The sequence below is a fragment of the Pseudopipra pipra genome, chromosome 2 (assembly GCF_036250125.1).
Source record: "Pseudopipra pipra isolate bDixPip1 chromosome 2, bDixPip1.hap1, whole genome shotgun sequence".
Taxonomy (NCBI): domain Eukaryota; kingdom Metazoa; phylum Chordata; class Aves; order Passeriformes; family Pipridae; genus Pseudopipra; species Pseudopipra pipra.
This window is the reverse complement of record NC_087550.1, coordinates 99,279,831-99,298,913: the sequence shown is the minus strand read 5'-3', so window position 1 is coordinate 99,298,913 and position 19,083 is coordinate 99,279,831. Positions and strand designations below refer to the sequence as shown.

At 38.6% G+C, this 19,083-nt stretch overlaps 1 protein-coding gene across 4 annotated transcripts in view; it reads left to right on the top strand.

The window, feature by feature from the left end:
• The window catches only part of MID1 (midline 1), a 174,724-nt gene extending 169,150 nt beyond the window's left edge, over nucleotides 1-5,574 (top strand). For 3 of the 4 annotated variants that reach the window (XM_064646589.1, XM_064646588.1, XM_064646591.1), the window contains 2 exons: nucleotides 533-740; nucleotides 2,331-5,574. In XM_064646589.1, the coding sequence (XP_064502659.1) occupies nucleotides 533-740; nucleotides 2,331-2,679 (557 nt within the window). In that variant the 3' untranslated portion in view covers nucleotides 2,680-5,574. The remainder of the gene's footprint in view (nucleotides 1-532; nucleotides 741-2,330) is intronic. The other variant, XM_064646590.1, reaches the window with a different exon arrangement.
• The last annotated feature ends 13,509 nt before the right edge of the window (nucleotides 5,575-19,083 follow it).

Genomic DNA, 19,083 nt, shown 5'->3' with positions numbered 1-19,083 from the left:
CTATGAGTAAAGCTGTGAGTGAATGAATGAAGAGACAATGCTAGTGTTTCTTCTTATTTTTAAACTCATTTTGTGGGATTTGAAATCATACTTTTTGTAGGAATAATGAAGATGTTATTATGGAGCCCTATCCCTAAAGAATTAATTGAACGCAATTTATTCTAAATCAAATACTCTCTGAAAAAAAAGCAACCCTCAGACCATTATTAGCATGTATATTGGTTTCAATTACATGCAAGAATCAGAATATTCTGGTTACCTCTAGGTCAGAGATAAAGGACGTGATGATTATGCAGGGCTCTTTTCAGGGATTATCGACACGGGGAAGTCAGTGCACAAAGAAATTGACAGTAAACTGACAATGCAATGCAAACGAGCTGTTGCAGGGATCAGAATAGGTTAGTCTATCTCAAGAACACTTGAGAGGAGGAAATTAATATGGTTATGTAATCTTGCAGGCTTCTTAGAGGCTCACTAATCCACTCTCCTTTTCAAAATCAAAGCCAAGTCATCTTTACCTCTGTGTCTCTAGGTCAGCCATTTAAACTGGACCCCAAATCTGCTCATAGAAAATTGAAAGTGTCTCATGATAACTTGACGGTGGAACGCGATGAAACATCCTCCAAAAAGAGTCACACACCAGAGCGATTCACAAGCCAAGGGAGCTATGGAGTAGCTGGCAACGTGTTCATCGACAGCGGGCGGCATTACTGGGAAGTGGTTATAAGCGGGAGTACGTGGTATGTATATAAAAATATATGTGAAAAAACCACTAGTTCACAGCATGCATAAGCTGGCATAGTTTCTCTGATAGAGACCAGTAGCAGAAGCATGGGGAAGAGTATGAGAGCAGGCTAAGCATATATTTTCACATAGTTTGTCAGACTATTTTCCCAATCTCCAATGCTTTTGGACTCTGGAACTAAATCTGTCACATTAAACATCTTTATATTTAGCAGTCTTCACAGGAGTTTTACTCCATGTCTGGGAATGATTGTTTTTTTGAACCCATGTACAGTACATTTTGAGAGCGAACTTTGTAAATGTGATCATTTCTCTACTAAACGTGAAAGATTTCCATGTCCTTCAGTAAGAAAAAATAAATAAAAATGAGGACAGTTTGATGATCCAGTTCCACAGGGACAGAGATCGGATTTGCTTCTGGGGAGGGGATGTGGAGCAGCAGAGCTGTAGGTCTGTGCCCCAGGGTATGAAGCAAGGGGAAGGAAATAGAAGAGTGCTTTCCTCCACTTCTGAATGATCCTCTATGTCATATGAGGGCAGATTTCCAGAGGCTTTTAGTCAATGGAAGAGATGTTATCCTTTGGTATTCAAAGGCATCATGATGAAGGTTAGTGGAATGGAAAAATCAGTAAGGTCTTCAGGTATTGCCCACTGTCTCGAACAAGAAAAATGCTGTTTGTCTGTGTCAGTGCTAAGAAACGGAAAAAAAGTAACTTATGGCACATTAATCTCTGTTGGTTGAAATCCCAACAAATAGTGCAGTGTCTTTAAAATGTGAGGAACTTTGAAATTTCTGTTATATATGACAAATCAGGTATTTGTCCTCTGTGTCCATTAATGAGAACATTTTCACAACCCTTTTATCCTGCACATCTTGCCATAAATTATGGTTTCCAGAGCAAATCTCTTCACCTATATTGCTTCACTTGGCCAGAAACCCAGTCTCAAAAATGCTCATTTGAATCTGAAAACTACACCAGCATCTGGCAAAACATTTTTGAAAATCGCAAAATGGTTTTTTTTAATGTGTCCTTGATGTTTACTCTTGCATGCCTTCTTCTGGGCCATATATAAAAGGAGCAAGGAGAGGTCAGATTAGCTGACAGTCAGCAGTGTACTTTAAAATCAGTTAATTCCTCTGCATTCATCTGTTGGAAATGGAAATTTGGGGCCAGTGATTTCATAGAATCATAGAATCAGCCAGGTTGGAAGGGATCTCTGAGATCATCAAGTCCAACCCTTGATCCACTACCACCATGGTAACTAGACCACTCTGAGCTGCGGAGTACTCAACAATCTTCCTTTTGAATACCAGAGGTAAGCACTCACAAAAATTGCCATAGCTGCCAAACTAGAAACAATACAATGAGTTTCCCTGATCTCTCAAACTCAAAAGAGAGACAAAGAAAAACATTAATTAAACCTGTGCAGGTATTGTGGTGAAACATCACTTAACGAGAACATAAACCAGCAGCAGTAAGAGGCCAAGGCATTCCAGTGAGTCCTCTGGGCTAACATTTGACTTCACAGAGAGACTAACATGGCTGGAAGCATTTGTTTCCTTGAGATGTTCTTTTCTTTTGCAGGTATGCTATTGGTATTTCGTACAAGTCAGCACCGAAGCACGAGTGGATCGGAAAGAATTCTGCCTCCTGGGTGCTTTGCCGCTGCAATAACACGTGGGTGGTGCGGCACAACAGCAAAGAAATCCCCATCGAGCCTGCCCCTCACCTCCGGCGGGTCGGGATTTTGCTGGACTATGACAACGGCTCCCTTGCTTTTTACGATGCTTTGAACTCCTTACACCTTTACACTTTTGACATTACTTTTGGGCAGCCAGTGTGCCCCACGTTCACAGTGTGGAACAAGTGTTTGACCATTATAACTGGCTTGCCTATCCCTGACCACCTGGACTCCTCGGAGCAGCTCGCATGACTGCTAAAAGCCAAAAGGTAGGACAACAAATCCTCCCAGGGTGGCCAGGCAGCTGCCTGCAGGAGCTTACCCGGAGCTGGTGGACCTATGTGGCATCCTGGCCATCGCTGCCAAATTTGGCCAAAACTGAAAAGGAGATAATATCTCTTTCTGTGTACTCTGTAAGGAAGAACAAAAGGTGGCTTTAAAAATATCTTGGAACTTTCTTTTGCAGTTGGTTTTGTTTGGTTGGTTTTGTATTTAGTCTCTTACTGGAAGATTTATAAATTATTTATAAAAATAAAAAAAAAAAAAAAAAAGAAGTGAAAGCCTGGTTTGGACACCTGGAAAATTACTTTTTTTTTTCCTGCACATTGATGGCCCTATTAATTAAAGTTTCATCAGCCTTTTGAATAATTTTATTTTACAGTGGATAAAAGCAGGAAATCGGAAGGATGAAAACTGCGCAGTGGACAAAGTATACTGCAGGTTCTACTCGTACCAACATTAGTGGTCTCATTGCCAGCCTTATTAAGTGTGAGATCTCCCAATTTCTACTTTGCACATGGAAGTGTGCAGACCAAAAGAACAGAAATAAAAAAGAGAGCCAGCCAACACAGCAAAAGAATAAAGTTTAATTTACTTCTGTTCACAGGGCAGTGCTCTCTCAGTTCATAAAAAACATGTGGAATATCTCCTAGAAATGTGAGTGGATAAATCATCTGGTGATTTATTTTATTGATGGCAACATTCCCATCTACCAGTGCTTCGCTTTCGTCTTTGGGAAATATTATAGAATCACTGAGGATGTGGAAGACTGATACCATCTCTGAGAATCAGCAACACTGGAGGGGAGCAGCCAATCCAAGGTCTGACTGTAGACTAATTTGATAAAGCACGGCATCATTTAAGGATTGATTGTAATAGAAAATGTCACGGTTCTGATGGTAGACATGTGAATGCTTATTGCTGATTTTACAAGGTTCAACATAGCAAACCCAGCCAACAACTCGGAAGTGAGACTTGCACCACTTTACCATTGATTTTAAATTAAATACAAATGTTTCACTGTCATACACTGTATAGTGTCTATAACAAAGCAAGGAAGTCTGTTTTACATGTGCTGTATGGAGAAACAATGCAACTGGAGTGTGCTCATAGTTATTGTCCTGGGTTGTTTGGGAAAGCACAATTCTCTTTGTGAATGAGGAGTAAAGAGCAAGCTTTCAGCAGCAGTAGGAATCTGCATGGGCAGACCTGACATTCATCCTAGTGTTGGTAGATGAGCTTCAGTGAAGGCAGTAGAGGTTGTATGTACTTTATCTCAAAGCTGAATCAGGTACATTTTTTCCTGTTTCCCTTCTACAGAATAGAAATCCTTTGTAATTACTGCAATGCTTATAAATATTCATTTTGGGAGATGCTTGAGGCATATGACAACTTTAAAAGAATGGTTTTCCTGTAGTGTTTTGTTGTTACTATGCAAGTGGTTCGAATCTGCCTGTGTAGAGAAAGGATAAATGTAATATCAGCTTTAAGAAAAGATTTGCTCGGTAATTTATAACCATGCTTTTGGTGTCTTTTGGAAAAGATGCCTTAATGCACTTTGTTCACTAATGGGTCCAAAATAAAATGGTCCCAAGCTCAGCTTCAGATTTTTAAAATACTGATTCTCCCAGTAAAAGACTATATTACAGTTTGCCTTCTGATGATATAAAAAAATTTATGAGCAGGATGAGGAATATGTACATGCCTATCTGGTTTTTTCCTTTTTTTTAGTAGAAAATAAATGCCTGTCCATGTTCCTTTGATTTCCCTTTATGTGTCATGATAACTGCTGAATTAAATACAGAAAAATCTGGCAGTACATTGCTGGTACCAGGGCTTTCAGCTGGGCAGCATCCCATTGTTCATAGGCAGGAGCCACTGATGTTTCCAGAGTAGACATAAATAAGACATTGTGAACTGCAGCATTTATCATACTGTCTTTAATAATCAAGAAATGTGTACCCAAAAATTAAAAAGTTAATAAGTCCCCAAACATTACATTTTACAATTGAATACAATGTTACTGATAGAATCTGATATACACTGCCCAGAGGATCTGACCTGGGATGTTTGGGAGGTAGCTGAGATGGCATGAAAATTTTTATAAAATGAGTTGACAGGAGATGACTGATGCAAAGCAGTGATAAAAATATACATGAAGAAAGGAGTTTTAATCTAGGCTTATTGCCAAGTTTCTGCCTGAAAGGAAAAGGCATACTAGCAAATTACATGTAGCAAGACTATGTATCTTCTCTTTTGCCACAAACATTAAATCTAGAAGCTGATTTCAGAGGTGGATAAACTGAAAACACTCTTCAGTGTTTATCTATACAATGTTCGCAGAGATTGAGCTGGACGGAAGCAATACCATGAATTTGGAGAGGTCCTAAATGATCTCACGTATTTTCATTGTAAAGACAGGCCATGATTCTAAAGACAGATCAGGGTTTTGGCCAATGGAGGAAGAATGGTCTACAGACCTTGCTGAATCATTTTTATTTTAACACAGAACATTTCATTTGGAGCTAAGCCACATTTCTCCCATGGCCTATTAACTCAGTCAGTACTTTTTGTGCATATATGTTTGTGTATGTATTTACACATATGTATGGGTAAACACACCAGTATATGCACAAATATGGTGTATATGCATACATACGTATATACACAGACAAAGCAACAGCAATTAGTCAGGTATTCCTTTTTTGCTTGTTTCTTGAACAATTTCATATTCTGTACGATGATGAGGAAACAAGTTTGCTATGAATGGTGTTCTTCTGGACATTTTTTAACAAACAAAATCTGTTTATTTTGCAATACTTGATTCAATGCCTGATTAATCAATAAAAACATTAATTTGAAAATGTAGCTTCTGTGGTCTGTGGCATTTTGCATGGTCCATAGTAATGAATTGAAATCTGAGGGAACAGTAATCCTTGTATAAAAATAAAATATGGTCCTTTAATGTAGCATGCGGTCTTAGATGAGGGTTTTTCCCTTATTTTTGAAAGTTTTGTGACTAGGAATGAGGTAGCATTGTATAATGCTGTGTTTAACAAAGGCAGGTTTTTGAGGAATAGTGTGCTGAAATGCAAGCAATGAATGTGGTATATAAAACTTGTGTTGGTATAATGATTGTTTCAAAGGTGTATTTAATACCCAAGTTGGGATTCAGCAGAGTTAGAGCAAACAATAGCACAATGTCTTTAGAAGATAGTAGCAGCTCAGAGTAGTCTTGAGCTTGAGGTAATGGAAGGGCAGGGGACTTTTTTCTCTGAGGCCAGATTAGATTTTCCATGTGTTAGACTTACATGTGTTAATGCACATCTAATAGAGAAAAAAAATAATTCACAAATGGGCTGTGTGTCATAAATTATTTAGTAGACTGTCTTCAGCCCACTGTAGTTTCCCATTGTTGGCTCTCAGAAAGCAATAAACTTGCTGCATTTTCTGCCATGAGTTTATTCTTTGTCCATTTTGAGTGTCCCGTTTTTCAACTGCTCAACAAAGAGACTCCCACTGAGCCGTGGGTCCCAAGGGTAGGAAGCATGAAAATCCCTCAGGTCTAGGTACAGTGTGAAAAGCAGGAAAACTGCAAGTGCAGGTGAAAACACATGCATGTTCTTCATTATTAGCAATAGTAGGTCATCAGACAGCAGCGTGCATCATCTGTTTTTATCCCATGTCATAATTGCAAACACTATATTCTTTGCACGTTAGAAAATGCAACAGGACACTATTGACAATGCAAATTAAAGTGTCAGCTCATTAATCAGTTTGTTTTGAGATGGCCAGTATTTATAGCACTATGAAAGACTGTGGGAGATTTCATTAAAATATTATTTAATATCTCACACAGTATAAGTATTTCTTTCTTAATTATTCTGATAGAACAGATTTCTAGTAGTCACCAGATCCTGCTTTTAGTTGCAGCAGCCCAATTTTCAAATAAGCCCATGCTCCAAAATAAAATGAGGATTGCTATTGGCTCTCATGGGTATCACCAAGACTGAGGCTATTCATTTTAGTTGGAAACACTGTCTTCATTTCTGGTTTAGGACTGAAGAAGTTCACACCAGTGCACACCAGTACCTCAGTAACTGTCCAGGGCACACCTGGCGTGAAGGCCTTTGGTGGGGCAGCTTTGGGAAGATGGTGATAAACAAAAATATGCACAGGTTGCTTACGTAGTGATGTGCTGGCAATTTTCTTGTAATACAAACTCTGATGTCTTTTCACATGCTCTTTCTAGTAGTGGGAGTGTGTAGTGACATATAAGGATATAAAATGCAGTATTTTCCTGTGCTACTGAGTTGGTTGCCCATATAGAAATTAGCACAGTGTTTTCATCTTCTACAGATTGAGGAAAGTCCTGCTCTCTCCTAAGTGCTGGTTTGTGTTCTTGATTATGCTGAGCTATTTGTATTTGTTGTGCTTCCTGAAATGAAAGAAACTCTCTTTACATTCTAAATTTTGCTTTAGTACTTGATTTTCATATAAAAAAATTAAGAGACTAAGAGACAATGATGTTAACAATGTTTCAGTATGGATGAGACTCTTGGTTTGGAGTGTGAGCTGTAAGGCATCTGTCTACATAAATCAAACCTCTGTGCCAGAACAGACTGATTTGTCATTTCTGTGGGAGTTGAACAGTGCAGGTGCAAGTGTTTTCTTCTGAGGTAGGCTTTTGCATTAACTCCACTCTTTGAGTGGAATATTCTGTGTCTTTAATTTTTTTTTAATTGGTTTTTTCATTCAAGTGTAGACCATGTTAATAAGACTAAGTAATATAATCTTTTATCATGTTACCTATTTTAACAAGCCCTGCCATGTCATGGGCCTCTGGTGGGTTGCTGAACACATCAGCTGCAACCATAACCTTTGCAACATCACCTCCAATGTGAGAAGCGATGCTTAAGCCATTGACCAAGTATGTGACTTTCCCAGGTGGGATTCATCCTGATTTAAGTAGGGAACCAGTTGAAGGTGAAAGGCACATCTATTTCACGAAGGGTGATATAGGAAAGATAAGGGCTTGAAAACCATCAGCATTTAGGCAGTTCTGGTTTAGAAGCACGTCAATGTATTAGGAAGTCATGAAGTCTTTTACTACAGTGTGATAATGTCATTACTACTGCTCCCTGAAAGAGGAATGGGGTAAGCAAAAGAGGGAGTTCTGGAGCAATGCTGAGAAAGATCACTCAGAGTGACAGGGCAGCTGGAAACCTGCCACCACTACTTGCCCTGGCACCATGCTGCAGCTCTGCAAAACAAGCCTGCACCTATTTACCCTTCTGTTCCAGCTCAGCCTCAATCCACATTCCCAAATGACAGGAAAAAAAATATTGCAATTATATGTTTGAAGTCCTAACCTGAATAAAAGCAGCAGGGCAGGGATGAGAGCCCCGGGCCTTGATCCACCTTTGTTCACCCAGATTTTTACATCTGCTAACTTCAAAGGAGATAGTCCTGATTTACACAGAGGTAGGTACAAGCCCATGAATCTTCAGTTTCCAACAGGTCAAACCAAGTGAAGCAGAAGTCCCTGTGAGAACAGCTCAGCATTCCCATTAAATCATGTCTTTGGAGAAAGCACATTAGCTGCTAGCAAAACTGCAGTTACTCATGAGCTGTTTCCCAAGGCCGGCACAGGTGTGTTTTAAAATGTCTAGTTCTTTTAAAATGTATGGCTCAATAACATTCTTCTTGTGTGAATTGTTCAGGCAGTGCTTTGCTGTTTCCTCCAAGCAGGGTGGGAACAATTCTCTTAGCAGGTGCTGTGTTACTTTTATAAAAATCATGAGAGTGGCAAATACATAAGTTATGATATAATGCTCCAACATAAGACTATTGTTCTCAGACTTCCATTTAAAAATGTATAATCACTAAAGAAGTTTAGAAGTCTGCTTCCTTTAAGTGTTTGTCCTAATTTATATAGTTATTTGAATGCATGGAAATGTTTCCTCTTGAGGAATATCACTTCATTTCTTGTTAATACACAGAGACACATTGTAATTAGGACTATTCCTGAAAATTCACAAATTCATAGAATAGTTATAATCAAGCCTTTAAAAGGCAGTAAATGGAGGCTTTATGTTTGGCATAACATTGAACAGGGAAAAAAAACTATAACTGAAACATTTAACAGATGACAGGTAGCTGCTACACAAAACGATGGGAAAGTTTTCACTAGCAATTTTTTATTTCATCCTCATTTTATTTTACTTGGAAAACAGATGGTTCCATTAGAAAATGTTTATCTGTTATCCTATTTCTTCACTTTTCTTTTCTGTTTTTAGTCTCATTTTTAGATTTTAAATACTAGAGTAATAACAAGGTAGTTGGCTTTATTTTTTATTTCCTTGAAAATTACCTTTTTCATGAGGTGCACAGGAAATGAAATGAGAAGTCAAAATGAGAAGTGAAAAGCAGTGTGCAATATGCAAGCTTGAAAGTTGAGAATATTTTTGAAACAGAAGTTAAAGAAGGAATGCAGATAAAATCTGCCACTCTCCTACAATTACTGAATTATTTGGTTTCATTATTCTGGGATTAATAGCATTGTTCTCTAATTAAAACAGTGTTATGAGATCTGATTAAGGAGCACAATCAGAGAATTAGCAGATTATTTTAGGAACAAGTTCCCTTTATTAACAATACATATAATCAACCTCACTAATGTCAGCTTGGAGTTTTTAGGGTTCAGTTTGGTTTTGTTTTTTTTAATAACATTGTGTGTCCTCACTAGCGGTAGTTCCCAGCCTAGAAATTTGTATCTCTTTTGAGAAGCAGAGGGTCTAATTCCTTATGGAATTGGGAAACAGTCCTCCCTGTGGCAGGTGTAAAGGTTGTGCTTGCACGGTGAGAACATCTCCCACCAGCAGGGGGTAATTTGATCTATATTTTTGACATCTTGTTTATGCAAGTAGTAGTGATGGTCAAACTGAGGATGAAATAAGTTCATCCATATCTGTAGGTGTAGGAAGAGATGGAAAAACTCTTTGTTGAATCACAACTAGTGATTACAAACAATGGTAGACCCAACCCAGAATTAGAAATTAGTGAATACAATCAGTAACATATCCTTTTAATTCCTTCCAGTGACTGTGACCTCTCTCTCAATTTGTCCATCAGTTTACATCTACATGCTCCTTGAACATTTGTTAAAGTTGGAGTTGAAAATGTTCGGAGTTTTTTTAACCACTAGGTTTTTGTCAAACTATTTTTAAAACAAACATTGCTGATATGTCAGCAGCTTATGGCAGAGGGTAGAGGTAAAGGAACAATGTAGGACCTAGAACAGGTGTAAATTGAGTTCAGAACAGATTAATACTGTTTCTCTTCCAACAGTTGAGTCACAGAATCCTACATTGCATATATTTAGACAAACAGGTGTTATTACCAAGAGCATGCCCTGAGTTATGCTGTAAATTCTAACAAATGCATGAACAGTTGAGGAAATTGGAATAAATATTTGAATTAGATACACAAAAAGAACTAGAGGAGAAAAAAGTTATTTATTCACTGCTAATAATTCAAACTATTGTAGCCAAACCATCCTTTTTATTAGAATCCTAATGCTGTTTTCCTGCTGATGAAACAGGAATGCTTTGTTTTTCTGTTCTTATGAAGTCAGTGCTCCATATTAGTATTACTTGGATTACTTGGAAATCACTCAGGATGAAGAAATTTCATAGGATCAAGTACAGAGTTCTCACCAGTCTTGAAGCCTGCATAAGCCATTAGCCAGATTCAAGGCTGAACTACCATCAAGTTATGAATGCTTTCATGTATATTTAACTGTGCCAGAAGAAACATGTAGCATTAAAAAAAAAAGTGGTCAGTTTTATGTCCATGTGGGAATAGACGTCATTCTATCCAGCTACAAAGCTGCTATTTGGTATAGGGACAGGAAAATATTTTTATGGATTTTGTATAAAGCTGTGCTCGTGCTGGTTCTCATGCACACAGAAATGCTGTAGCCCTAAGTCCTGACAACCTTTTATCTATTTGTGGAATTCAGAAGCTCTGCAAATCATGCTGAGGGGCTGGTTGGTGTGTGTGGGTATAACTTGCCCTAAAAGGGCTCCCACTGGCCCAATGTCTCCTACTTCCCCAAAAGTAGAAAGAAAGGCAAACCAGCTCCCAAATTCTTCATCTCTAATCCTTTCCTGAAATCTCTCATGGCAGGAACAGTAAAGGCACAGGGTGGACATTAACTCCACATCTTGTGTGGCAAGACAATTATGCTATGAAGCTTTAAGCAGGCTCCTCTGGGGGAGGAATCTGACCCCACTAGCAAGGCCACATTTCTCCAGCAGCTTCTCCAGCTTCTGCCATAGTCAGGAAATGCAAGGGAAATCTTGCAATGACAAGGTGTGAGGGTGACACATCTTCTAAAGGCACGTCCAGAAAGCTCAAAGAGAAAAAGCTCAAAGAAAAAAAGTGTCATTCATCCTCATAAGAAGGTCTGCATAAGAAGGATGGATACATTTTTCCATGTTTCCATGAAGGCATGGAAAGCTGTCTCCTCATATGTCGAGTTCGGTAGTGCTTGTGGAAAGGCAGGCTTCATTTAATTTGAAGAGCAGAAAATCATTGTTCCATAGTTTTTCTTACCATTCTCCTAAAAGTTTGACAAATGGGAAGAAAAAATTGTCAAATTCCACTGGTCTTCATTGGCAAAACAAAGAAAATGCAAACAACCCAAAGACAATGCAAAAAAAAACCTCAAAGAAAATGCAACTAAACCTGTGTGTGCAAAATTCTTATTTGTTACAACTGACATACTAGACATATTTTTAATCTCTTACTTTTATAATAGTAGCAGATTAATAGTACTATTATAATAGTAGGAGAAACAAAGTGGAGGGTTTATCATGACTAGAACTCTGATAATGAAAGATAGAAATAGAAGTTGAAGGCAGAAATAACATCCCTGGGAAATGCCCCTAAGAAGGTAAAACCAGAAAGGGTTTCCATAAGGCAATTTCCATAAGGAATTCGAAGCAAATAACACCCTCAAATATTCATCCCACTCTAGGAACCTAACTTGTAACAGGGAGAATCCTACTCCATGCCTGAACTTTCAACACAGGTCTTATGAGGAGTCACAGAAAACTAGCATGTATTTGATACCTGCCCTTTAAATAGCTAATGGCAGATCAAGTGACTGTCACTCTCTATAATTAGCAAAATGGTATATTGAAAGTTTTATAGTTGTGATTACAGAGCAAGTCCATTTCTTTGGATATAATACAGAAATTTATAGACAACTTCTGACAAAGTCCTTACTGTGCTGAAGTAAGCAGGCAATTTTACATTGGTCTCAGTGAAGCCCAGATTTTGCCTCTCAAATATGTATGAGGTGAAATATTGTAAGTCAAAGTCATATTAAATGTGGATATCTCCCCTGAACAAGATATCTCCCCTGTTGTAGCCACTGAGCCCTTGTTTTTTTCAAAAGAAGGCATTTATAATAATGTTTTGATTAAATGGTCATCCAGACAACACCAACAAATAAAAATGCTTCTATTTGACCATAGAACAAACTGCCCTGGAGATAATATATACTTATATGCATTCTATTGCATTGCTCCTGTGCACAGGTATTTTAGATTCAAAACTGGTTTGCTTATCCAATGCTGCAAAATGTTATATATTAATAGTCAGCATTGTTCTAGCATTATTCTTAAAGGTTTTTTTAACAGATGTCACAATCAGATCTCCTCTGGCATTTCCTGAATTCAACACTTAACTCTAAGATTGTATCCAAGCTAGAATAGCTAGATACCAGTTGGCATGATGTCATCATTCATTCCTCACAGCACTAAGCATCTATTGCTATCACAGACCAAGCAAAAGTATTAAACACATAGTGCTTTTTCCAAATGGAGTTTTTTTATGGAATCAAGAGCTCCTCAGCAAAATTTCTTCTAACAGAAAAGTAGCCAACAGTTATAAATTAAAATAAATGCATAAGAGATAACTGAAAAGTGCTGGCTTTTTAACATATAAGTCAGACGATGAGGTCAAAAGTACTAATTTTACTTTGTTATTTATTTGCATCTTCTGCAAAGGAAATAGGGCTGGTTCTCTGAAGGCCAGCTGAAAGTCCTTTTGATAGTCATGGCAGATTCTTTTGAATGGTTACCACCCAGAAAATCGTAATGGGGAGAGAAAAATATTCTGTAGATGGATGTAAATATCCCTTTTTCCAGGGTTTTAACTTAGACACCTCTCTACACTATATAGGTTACTTTCAGAGGTTTATTTTCATCTATTTCTAAGCAGCACAAGTATTTATCTAATGATGCTGTGGTGAAGTATGATTCATCCTTCAGAAAAAAGCCTTCACATGCAAAGTATTGTTAACTGCTTGTTCTTCATAAAAAGGAAGCAAATTACTCAGGCTGGAGAAATGTTATAGTGAAGGTTGTTGATGCTCTTCAAGCTGATGGAAAAAGAATTGCTCAAATAAAAGGTGAGAGTTTCTGCAGGAAGTACTTTCTGATGGGAAAAGGATTAGCAATCCAGGAAGGGCAGCTAAAGAAAACAGACAGAAAACCACTCAAACTAGGCAAATATTTTGTAAAAGGCTTGGCAAAGAGGGTTTTAATGGGGTTCATGGTGAAAGGTGCATTGTGGACAAGATTGAGATTGCCTGATGTGCTTTAGAGGGACTAGTCTGAGGGTTTCTATTTGCAGAGAGTATGGGAATAGCTTATGAAACTGTACTGGCTCATCCTGCTTAGGGTCTTGAAAGCAGCAGCAGAAAATAATGGAATTGAAATACAAGTCAAGAAAGAAGGAACTGGGAACAGGAAACAGCACAATATGAAAAAGTTTTGTAAAATGAGTCTACTTATCTTTGGATTTGTAACATCAATGATTATTGAAATGGAGACAGTTTCTAAACTGTAACTCATTTTCATAGGTTGTAGCATTATGATTCATTACTTTTCTTAATTTTCATTATTTGAACAAAATATTCCTTCATTTCTGCTGTGTAAAACTCAGCTTACAATCTTGATTTACATACAAACAGGGCCTTACATCCTTAGGTATTTGCCAATCCATCATCATGGCCAGGCTTCGCGAACAAAGATTTGGGGAGGGCTCTACCCACGTTTGTTACAAGCACGCTTGTGGCTTAAAAGCCAATATGAGATAGGCATGTCCGGTTGCAAAAGGCACAGCAGAAAGACTCCTTAGGTGGTATATTCTGCAAGACACGATTCTTTCTGCGCTGTCTTTTCTCCTTGAGAGTGATCCTGCGTGCGTTCTCAAAGGAAGCAGCAGCGTTATAGATGGTGTGTCTCCAGATCTCCTGATTGGAGGCCAGAGTAGAGCAGTTATGTTGATCAATATGGCCGAGTCTGAGATGTTGTTTCAGGGAGTCCTTGTATTCCCAATCCATACAGGCATGAAATTAACCCTATCTCCCGATAAAACCTGGGCCCCTCCAATAGCACAGTGGGAACGTGGAGACACTTTTTTCTGCCTCTAGTTGATTCTACCAAATCTTTTGGCAGATAATGTAAATAGATGGGTAGTGAGGCCTCTAGGTTTGGGAGCTTGGTGGGTTGATGAGGAAGAAGTAGGGATGATTTGCCTTTTACATGGAAGCAGGCACTGATTAAGTGATTTAAAGTAACAGCAGATGGTTTTGTGTTGAATTTCTGGAATGGAATGTGTCTGAAGGGTGATGAAGATGTTTGATGCTGGATGATGAGGAAGTTTGGCCGAGACATTGGTGAGGTGTCACTGTCAAGGATGTTAATGAAATGTAACCACGGTCACTGTAATCCAAAAGGATTTTGACAAAATCTTTGTAAGGTTATTGTGCTCTGAATGGTGTTAAAATACAGAATTTGTGTAAATGTAAATGAACTGATGTTTAGTTATTGGAATGAGATAATGCAGATGTATTGTGGGATATATATAAATGAATGTGTAATCTAGATGATTTGAGTTATAAAAGATGGTGCTTTGGCCATCTGTCAGTGATTTTCCTTTACCAGGCTAAGGAAATTGTGGATATGAAAAGAAATAACAATTTATTAGCAAGTTTTGGATTGTATGAATGTGTCTTGATTTTTGTAATAAAGAATGTTAAGTCTACCTCTTAATTTCTACTAAAGTAAACATGTGACTTTCAGTAATGATTTTATTTTGAGTAGAATCAATCTTAAGAAAAGCAAGGGTGGTAATTAAACCTTATCTAATCTCAATTTAAGATAGTGGTCAACTGACTAATAATATGATCATGGATCACTGCCTCACTAAGGAATTCCTTCCCATTGAAGCAAAATCACAGGGCATATGCAGCTGGAGGCAGTTTTCCAGAAATTTATCCCAGGTAGCCTTGAGGAAAACAGTAGAAGCTGTAGTGAGGAAAAATAACAGGCCAACAAGTGGGTAGATTTCCCTTATTTTTTATCATCAAGGGTAACGAAATTCCTGGCAAAGGGAAGAGAAGGGCTACCAGCCTCACACCCTCACATTACATCAAGGTGATTCTCTGAAACAAAGCCACTCTTCCCTGCTCAAAAAAGCTTTCTCCTCCACATAATTTCATTAAGAACTGAAACAGTTCTGGAGCAAATTCATTTTGTGGTGTAGAACTATTGAAGTCAAGGGTAATAACAGCAAAGCTAAATTTAGAGAGGTACACAGGCAAGAAGAGAACAAAGAGGGTTTTTACTGGGATTAATGATCTGTGGGAAAGATGAGTGAAACAAAGTTCAGAGAATTTTTTTCTTTCTCTCTGAATCCAAATAGTTTTGGGATTATCTCTGAGTCATAAATTCCTACTAACCATATAAAAAAAAAATCACTTTTGACTGAAAGACAGCTTTCCATTACATTCCCAGAGCCTTGCCTCAGAAATGCTCATCTAAACGTGCTCAGAACTGCTCATCAACCTCATGCTAGAAAAAACACACTATTTATTCACCTTTTATTACAGAAAACCAAAAAATATATGAAATATATGAGCCAGCTATGGTACAAGATTTATAAATTCTGCTCTTTTCTCCTGGCAGAGGCACGACATGATATGTAGTTAATTGTTCCTTGAATTAGCATGCTTTATAATCACTGTAGTAAGGGAAACTCTCTGATAGCCTACAACCATTGCAGTTCCATGCTGCTGTCCCATCAGCACTCCCAGAAGGGCTAGGACAGGCCCCAAATCCTAGGAATGCTGACTATGTTCTGACTACAGCATCCTTGCTCTCCTCAGAGTATGTGTTGAACTGCATTATGGCAGTGTGGCATATCAACACTAGTAATGAGGTTTAACTGGAGTACACATGGGTCTACTGAATGAGCTTAACTGAAGCTAATTCTGACACCAAGAGCCATAACCCTCCAAACACAGCAGTTAGACGGTGTCTTGCTTGCTGTGCTTGAAACTGAAGCCACATGCCCTTTTTTTTTTCTCTTGTTGTAGGCTTAAACTCCCTAGTTGATTCAGTCCTTCCCTATACATCAGCTTTTTTGAGATTTGTCATCACTTGTATTGCTTCCCTGTATATTATTTTCAATTGATCCTACATTGCTTTTACTACAAAGGCAGTGCCAAAAAGTAGATACAAAATTCAGTGCAAGACTTTATCAGCTGTTTGGAGCAAAAGGATAAAAACAATCATCTTTCAAGTCTTCAAACACCAATTTAGACTTGTCTTTCTCATGAAACCACGTCAAAGTTGAATAACATACCTGTCACAGTCACTGCAACCCCTGTGAGAGCTCGGGAGAGCTACCTCCGGTCTGTCTTCACCTTGTCAGCAGCATGTGTGGTTTCAATCCCACCTTGTCAGGATCGTGTTCATGTTCAGTCCTGTGCTGCAGTGAATTTAGTCTGGCTTTGTGTCAGCTGCAAATGTAATAACCATATCCTCTGTTCCACCTCTTTGGGGTGTCTGGGAGCAAATCAAAAAGTGTTCAGCCTAAGATGAACCTTTTCTTCCTCTGACAAATACCCATTAGTGTGACTATTGGGACAACGAACTCAATGACAGCTACTCTTGGAGCAGTTTTTCTCTTATACCTACTTGTGGTAGTTTCAGTTTGGTAACATTTCCCTTGTTTGTTTGTAAGATTGCCACAGATGACAGTGCCAGAAGACTCTCTGAGTAATAATTACATGACAAGTGGTGTCTCTTTTCTCTTCCTAGATCTGGTCACCCTGCTGTAGAAGGAAACACGACTTGCCAGATACATTTGCTCTTGTCAAATGCATATTAACCTCTACTCATTTTGAAGCTGTTTTCTAGGTACTTGCTGGTTTATTTTACATTAAAAGGCACATAAAAACTGACAATGATGACTGTTATTCTAAAAGAATTATGTGATTCATTTTCCAAAAACTACTAAATTCTTTCTCCACCTTTATATGCAGTATAAAACACACACACAAGACCCCGAAAAACAACCCATATAATTTCAGAGCAAATGAAAGAGGAAATAGATATCCTATGTGATGTTTGGTTCAAAACTAAGACACCTAAATGCCCACATGTATGTGAGTAGCGCCTAAGCATCAGCATCTAGTGCCTTTTGAGAAACCCCAGGGTGTAAGAGATATCTTCAGGGCCTGGCAGATATGCCATAGGATCTATAGGAGACACGGCTTCTCCAGAGCAGCAGGCAAGGTACTCTAGACACATGAAATGGCCCAAATTTAACAAATGGGCCATTTCATTGGTTGACCTAAATTAATTTACCTTAATTTTGTAATTTCAATCTCTAATGGAAACTCTGCTCATTCAGTTTTATGCTACTGCTGAACTTTGATCCCCTGATTTTGGTAGGCCCTCTTGGGCATATCATCTTAAGGCTTAGGCTTAAAAAAAAAAAAAAAGCCCTTTTTTTTAGTATATTTCTGCCCTTTTAGAATGCAGTTATTTTTACATATAACGGGAAGGAGAAGGAGTATCTTTTCCCTTTGCTATATCCTCCTTGGAGCAGATTATCAGTATCTCTATTTAACTGCCTTTGCTACAGTAATTACAGTGAATCAGAAGCCATTCCCAGCACTGCTACTTGCCTTTGAATTACTGGTGCTCTCTCAAGTTTTGAAAAAAGTCAGAAAGCAAAGAAAAGGGATTCACATACTGGTCTGAGTTTAGAAAAGTCCTTAGGTGATACAATAATTTACTAGCTTAATCTGGAAGCAAAGAGAACATGTGAAAAAAATTCTCATACCATTGAGAATTTGGATAGCACTATGATGCAAATGGGGAATCTTAGAATCAGAAAAGAATATGCATAAGGAAAATGAAAGAGTTAGCTGAAGTTACTTTTACCTGCACAGAAGAAGCTAATAGGCACCTTTTATCACACTTAAAGACATATACAGCAGAAGGCACGAATTCCTCCAGTGTCATGTGACTTATTCCTTTAAGGGCAGATCTCCCTCTTACTGCAGTGGCTGGAGATGCACAGAGGATTGGTTCTGCCTCCGTGCTGCTCCCCTCTACACAAGTTGCAAAGGTGTAGATGGATTTGCATTCGCTGGGGGACCAAGTGTTGCCCGAGAAAAGCAAAAGTGTCCTTTCCACATCCCTAACGGAGCCCACATATGTGCTCAGGATGCAGCTGCCAGATCCCTGTCTGTCTGTCTCAACTGCTTACAGCCTGGATAACCCTGGGGGGAGATGCTTCTTCTGCAGCAGGCCCTTTGGCTGTGCAGCAGCAGCACTGCCAGAGTGTCAGTCCCAGCCTCAGGCTCCCACTCCAACAGCTCACACAGTTCGGGGCTCGTCTCCCACGTGCCGTACATGTGTGGGGATCAAAATTAACAATGCCAGCATGTTGCTTTCAGCATTAGCAGGGAGACCATCTGTGTGACAAGGACCCATTACACACATAATTATATTCTCTTTTAGGTATGTCCACTTTGGCAAATGCCTAGTTTTTAAGCTGGCCATATATAAGCCAGTTGTGGTCTGGAATCTGTAGAACTATGTTAACACTGGACTTTCCCAAGTTAATGTATAATGTTAGGAGACAAAGTGGAAGAAGTGAATTGCTTTTGCTTTGTTGCAACATAACTCCCATGCTAGTAGAGCCATACCCTTTCCAGCTGAGGCAGGCTTACAGGCAGCATTCACAGAGTGTGGGTCTTTATCCATACGTGCGTCCACGCTCCACTCAATTAACATCCCATCCATCGACGTAAGTGAAACACAAGCTAAGTCTTCATAAAATGGATTTGAAGCAAGAACATTTTTTTAAGTGCCCTGGCAACCAGACTTAACAACTTTTTCCAAATATGCTGCTTTTAAAAAAGCCACAAATTTGTAGACTCACATTTTTTCCAGAGTTATATATCAATGAATTCAATCCAACTTCCCATCTGTTTTTGAG